Raw genomic sequence first — 6911 nt, 5'->3', positions numbered from 1 at the left:
CTAGATGAGCTCACCCGGTTAAGCTCTCAGGTTCCCCAAAGATAATTAAATAAAGACTACGTGCATTTAATACTGGAATATATCGTTGGTTCGATTAATTTGAGAGGAGTTCTCTTGGTTACCTTCTCGGGTTTCCCACTGTAAATCTAGTGGATGTTACAGGTTCTTCTTCTCGGGATACCTGAAGATCTCTGCTGCGTGTTGAGATATGGGATTTTTGGAATTTTGTTTTGTTGAGTTGTCGATAGCTTTACCGTACAGAACCTGTACCACAAAAAATCTATACCTTCCCAGATAAATCAGTATGTGTGGCAACAACCTTTTTCTTTTTTAAACGTGAGATTACGACTTTCGGGAATTTATGGGGGGTACATCTTACCGAAAGTCGCCTCCTCTTCGGTGGACCCCTTTTTGGCCTTAATGGAAAGCTTGAACGCACCGACTCGTCCTTCGTTTGCACAGACTCTTAGTGATGCCACCGTTCATCAGCGCTTTCTTGATGAACGAAGTTAGCTTCGCCACGTCAATCTTGTAGCAACGATAACATGCTCCAATCGCTGTACAATTATGGATTTCCGCGTAGATATTTTATCTTTCGAATGAAGTAGTTATCATAATATTTTGTGCAGTTGGTTAGGAGGTATTAACGCTCCAAATATTGTTGTTCCGGCGTAACGTTCTCGCTTTCGAAACATTGAACTTACATCCCAGTATAGAAATGAATCACCTAGTCCTACGTCAAAAATAGTAGGTCGCAAAACTTAGTATTATATCAAAGAGGGATTTTCTTCAATTCGAGGCCCCTTCCTTCCTTCTTTCCTTGTTGGTATTAGAGAGGCTTTAAACTTTACGGTTGATTCGCCTCTAACATTCGATGCCCAGAAAAATTAAACGAGCGGCAACAATCGTCGAGTTCAAAACATTTTGTATCATACATGTTAAATTTGTGTTATAAATTAGTAAAAGTGTTTATATATTTAGCATTTTTACGCGTACATTACCTGCTATGTTCGTACTGATGATGATATATTTTTTGCATTATTGTTGTTTAAATTATGTTAAAAATATATACATGAGTAGTCTACAAACGTTTGAGTCAGGCGCGCGTTTCTGTAAGCATAGACAATCAAGATTTAGAACACTGGCGAAAACCGATGTACAATGATTTTTTAGGATCTACAGTGGAAACCAGATTCGAGGTTATGTCGAGATTTTTTTTCTGTACTGTGGCAGATGCAGATCTCAGAATGAGTCTCTAGTGGGAACTTTAAGATATCGGGTTCGATTCCCCATCAGTCAAGAATCTTCTCGGGTTGGAAATTTTCTTGACAAGCCTTGGCTTTCATTTTTCAAGTTTCCGCCTATTGCCCGTTGTTCTATCGATAGCATATTTATGACTGCAATAAAATCAGCTCGTTTTGTTTTGTATACTGGTTTCCATGTATATTCTCAACCCCTAGACCCTTTCACTACGGCAGTGTGCTCCTTCGGAGTGCTACAGCTGAACGGAACACTGCGCCGAAAAGTATGCATATCGCGCTGATGTAATCCATGTGCAGTATCACCCTAATGTCGTCTATAGACGACACTCGTACACACAGGTCGTCGCGCAGATGTCGCCTAAAGACTACGCTCGTCGCAAAAGAGTTATTTATAATCATCCAGCTCAAACCTTTGTAGGGGTATGAGGTGGTACCATTATCATCATCATCATCATCATCATCAATAATATCCCTCAAACCTTATAACAATCACCATTTTTATTCCACAGGAAATTCATCGATTCCAAGTTCTGGTTGCACTTGTTTTCGCTGGTCCAAAACGGGCTCGCCGCGTTGAACCGGACCAAACCAGTTGGCCAAGGTGATGTGCAAGATGTGGTGCCCAAGAAACCCCTTTCCAAGCCAGCATTTTTACCATGTCTCTTCGTTGGCGAAACAATCAACATTCTGCCGGATGTTCTCAACGAACTGCACTCAACCCTCACGCGATACTTCCTCCTGAATGGCGCCTTCCACCTCAAAACCATCCCGAATTTCTTCGTGATGTTTCACAGTACGCAGGTAAAGCACAACACGCACCGCATTTTCGTTCTGGAGACCATCTACAACGGCATCAAAACGCATGACGACTTCGTTATCCTGCGCACCTCACCGGTCATTCGTGCGCTGATGGATTTTTACGGTTCTGCGCTGTCCAATCGGGATCTGAATATTCTCATCCTCAACACCCTCAATAGCATAGTAAAGATTCCGAAATCATGCGAAGCGATGCTTAATTCGCTTGGCTTCTTGACATGGCTATCGGCACGGATCGAGGGCATTGAAAGTTTCCACTTCGATACGATCGAGGCCTTCCTGGGAATTCTCAGCAATGTGTGGTATTCGGCGATGATTCAGCACCGCAGTTACAACATGAAGCAGCTGAGCCGCTCGGTGCTTGTAATTGTGCTGAAGTTCTTGCCGCTGTTGTCAACAAGAAGTTCTAGTAAAACATTGACGCGGTTCTTGAATTTGATAGAGAAGACAGCTTTGGAGAATTGTGATAACGTTTCGCTTATAAGTGATATAGTGCTGGACATTATGCTTGAATATTTTGAGAAGCTGTTCGAACAACAGTTTTGGTGTGTCAAGTATGTAGCAACGCATGGTAGCGCGAATGCTGAAAGTTGTCATACGCTGGGAGAGAAGATGATCGCACAAGGAGTGGACGAAAGTACTATTTTTATTATCCTTACACTTAGGAGAATTGTCATTCGATGCCAGAAATTTCGTTCGATGGTACAAACGAGTGAATGAAGTAGAGTTTATTATTGATTTTGGTTGTAAAATAATGGTGTAAAATGCGTAACAATTGATGACAAAATACTCATGAGTCACAGTTTATTCGAAATGGGATGTAAAGAAAATCAATACAGCTCTATCAAGTTAGAATTTTGTAGGTTATCTTCCGAATATATTGTGAAATTTGTTGGACCAGCCCTAGAATAATGAAGATATTCCCTCATCAAACTCTCGTATACCATGATGAAAAAAAACATTACATCAATAGCGAAATCGTTCAAACAAAAACAATTAAAGGGCAAAAGGTTGATGCCATAGAGGAATCGGGAAACAATTCCGAAAACGAGCGAATAATGCCTTCGGTACGGCTTTTTAAAAAAGCATGATACTAGAATAGCTCTCTGATGTGAGGATCTTAAGCTTTTGATAAACCATTTCAGTTCAAACCATGGAAGACGCAGGAGTGGAGAATCAGGCAGGAGTCATTCAAATCGTCGAAATCCCCTCCCAAGTGTGTGCGAGATAAATCGGAGATAAATTAAAAAATACTATGGTATGTGGTTTAAGATTTTTTTTTAACAGTCGCAATCTATTTCACCGAATGAAGAAAGTTACCACTTCTGGCCCCGCGATTTGGAATTGAGGTATGGCCGCAATTCGAAGACCTCTAGATCAACGCTTTGGATTTGAGATTTGGCATAAATTCGTAGACCTGAAGCATCAACTGAGACGCGTTGTCTACCAAAACATCCTAGAAAGGCAATCATCAAGTTTCGTGGCCAGAGCAGCACACCATAACCGCTACCAAATGCTCGTGGTAGGGCAGCACGCGACAGTTCAACGGAAGCAAGGTTGAGCAGTCTGACATCGGTAATTCCCTGAGTACCCAATGTGAAAATATATGCGCATATAAAGGAATAGGAAATGAAATTTTACCGATTTTAGCTAACGCAAAGCTTACGCTTACGAGCGGTTTTGTGAAGAGCACACAGACGGCGGACGCATGAGCTCATAGGCTTTCAATCAGAGACAGACAGAGCAGGGATTAAGTAGGTAGATAGAACCCAGGGCTTAAGCAGCGAATGATCATGAATGGGAACTGAATTTTTTTTTTAATCTGTATTATAGTGATTTTCAACTTATTTGGCTGGTTCGTCACTTGTACTTCCATTTTTGGAAGAATGTCGGGAGTGAGAATTGAACTCGTGACCTTCAGCGTGAGAGGCATGGATGTTACCACTACGCCAGATCGCCTCCTCTAGGGAACTGAAATTATTATACACATATGATAGTAAAGATGGATTAATATACACTCTGTCCAACTTCTAAAGACAACCCTGATTCTATTTCGTTGCAACACAAACCGTTAGAATTTCAACAAGATACATTCATACATTGTAGACCGCTTAGAATAAAGTATATTTAACTTCAATTCTGTTCAAAAGAGTTGTTTGTTTATTTAATATGCTTAAATATGATAATTTCAACTGTTGTACCACTTCAAAATTCATAAGCATTATCAATGAAAAATTCACAACGATAGGCTGATTTACATGTCAATAATTGGTAACCTAGCCACTTCGACTAATAACCTTGAAAATTCGTGTTGGAATACTATTTACCAAATTCTGCTGAACGGATTTCTCGATATTTTTTTTCCATTTTTCCGAAATTGCGACCTTGAGTTCTTCAATCGGGGTGTACCGTTTTCCCTCAGAGTAGATTCTGCGTACAAGGATTCCCCTAAGATTTTCAACAGGATTCAAGTCTGGAGAGCGAGCCGACAAGTCCAAAAAAATAGGTTTTTGGTCCTTAATCCATTGCTCAGTTTACTTGCTGGTATGAATAGAAGCATTGTATTGCTGGAATGTGAATCTTCTGGGACGATATCCACGCAAAAACGGCAGGAGAGAGGATTGCAGAACATGTGTGTTATCCTTGAATGATTTGAAAGCTATTTTGAGCTTTCCGGTTGCGCAGAATCCCGCCCAAACCATGCATGAGCCTCCACCAAAATTCCTTTTTGAAAAATACTGTTCCTTCTTCCGTAAATCACGTCAGTACCCGTTAAAAACATCCGGACCATCCAAAGTGAACTTGTTTTCGTCAGTGAAGATAACCTATACATTGAAGAACTCTTCGTTATGGTATATAGCCAAATGTATTCATTTGGAAACATTTTTTGTCACAACATACCAGGTCCCACTGTCGGTTCATGTCAGCAGCTTTCGCAAAACTCAGACGTCTTCCGAGGTGAGATGGTGTAAGATGAGGAATTTTAACCTTTTAAGCCCTCCCTTTTAAGTGAGGATCTTTTTACCAAAATTTGATGAATTGTCACCCGAGCAGTTAAGTAGTTGAAATATTGCTTTATTTGCACATGCGATTGTGAGGTATTCGAATATGTACTAGCTATTTCCCGCAGTTAAAAATCAACGATTTCGGGTGAATTGCTTTTGGAGCGAAGTTCCTAATCTATTGACAACTAAGAAGCAACTGTCTTTACATTTTTTTTTACTTAAATTATTTTTTTTCTTAATTTGGTTCACATTATAATATAATACTACATTTCAAGTGATCAACCTAGGGTTCTACATCTTTAAGTTATGTCTTAACATTCTTTCTTACTCACTATTTATACCTACAAAGTCTACCTGACTCTAATATTCTGTATTTTGTTTTTCCTTAATCTTATCCTTATCCGGTGTTCATGCTGATTTATGATTTTATGGCAGGGTGCGAAATTCCAAGGACCGTGTTTTATGCCGGGTAGTCATTTCAGGATGAGTGTTCATGATCGTAGTTGGTAAAACCGAACAGCACCGATTGCTGAACTGTGCATTAACTCCGCTTATTCCGGTCAGAGAGCTTCGATTTACGTGGAGCTCTCTTCTTCTTACCGTATTCTTGAGGATTCGCCAAACAATTGAGCACTACTTGATTGGATCGTCCAATCCGACCGTGACCGTGATCCGTGAGGACTTTTCCCTTCGCCATTTTCCAGATTTAATTGACCAATACAACTAAAACAACGGAAAATGTAACTGGTCTTATAGAAACTTGACAGTTGAAAATACGAAAACACGAAAATACGAAAGAAACGTTTACGCTCAGAACTAGAATATAAATTGAAGCATTGTTTGTTCACAATGACACAAAGCAGCAAGATCATCACCTGGTCTTATAGAAGATGGAGTGTATAAAGGGTGTGTCACATCTAATTGCATCACGGAAACTGGGCTGTAGAAATTCGCCCAGTAGAGCGATCCTTTTGAAAATTTTAGACAGTAAAATAAAAACTATTAAACAACTTTTGGCATTTTATTTTTATTCATACTTCGAGCCCAAGCCCGTATGCTCGTACCTTCCTCTTACCCCGTCCATAAGGTTCTGTACAACGTCAGGTTGTAGTTTTTTTTGAACAGAAATCCATTTTCACTTGAAGTCCGCCTCCGATTTGACAACTTTTGGGTTCTTCCGGAGGGCCTGTTTCATAATCGCCCAATATTTCTCTATTGGGCGAAGCTCCGGCGCGTTGGGCGGGTTCATTTCCTTTGGCACGAAGGTGACCCCGTTGGCTTCGTACCACTCCAACACGTCCTTTGAATAGTGGCACGAAGCGAGATCCGGCCAGAAGATGGTCGGGCCCTCGTGCTGCTTCAATAGTGGTAGTAAGCGCTTGTGTAGGCACTCCTTAAGGTAAACCTGCGCGTTTACCGTGCCGGTCATCACGAAGGGGGCGCTCCGCTTTCCGCAAGAGCAGATCGCTTGCCACACCATGTACTTTTTGGCAAAGTTGGATAGTTTCTGCTTGCGAATCTCCTCCGGAACGCTGAATTTGTCCTCTGCGGAGAAGAACAACAGTCCCGGCAGCTGACGAAAGTCCGCTTTGACGTAGGTTTCGTCGTCCATTACCAGGCAATGCGGCTTCGTCAGCATTTCGGTGTACAGCTTCCGGGCTCGCGTCTTCCCCACCATGTTTTGCCTTTCGTCGCGGTTAGGAGACTTCTGAACCTTGTATGTACCCAGGCCCTCCCGCTGCTTGGTCTGCTGGACGAATGAACTTGACAAATTCAGCTTATTGGCGACATCCCGGACCGAACTTCTCGGATCACGTCTAAACTGCTT

General features: G+C 41.4%; 1 protein-coding gene across 1 annotated transcript in view; it reads left to right on the top strand.

Annotated features, from left to right (window-relative positions):
* The window catches only part of LOC129769765 (uncharacterized), a 20621-nt gene extending 17754 nt beyond the window's left edge, over nt 1-2867 (top strand). Inside the window, exon 4 of the mRNA XM_055772232.1 lies at nt 1772-2867. Coding sequence (XP_055628207.1) covers nt 1772-2798 — 1027 coding nt within the window. The 3' untranslated portion in view covers nt 2799-2867. The remainder of the gene's footprint in view (nt 1-1771) is intronic.
* Nucleotides 2868-6911: the final 4044 nt, after the last annotated feature.

The sequence above is a fragment of the Toxorhynchites rutilus genome, chromosome 2 (assembly GCF_029784135.1).
Source record: "Toxorhynchites rutilus septentrionalis strain SRP chromosome 2, ASM2978413v1, whole genome shotgun sequence".
NCBI lineage: Eukaryota > Metazoa > Arthropoda > Insecta > Diptera > Culicidae > Toxorhynchites > Toxorhynchites rutilus.
Note: the sequence above shows the minus strand (reverse complement) of the source record. Positions and strands in the feature narration are given on the sequence as shown.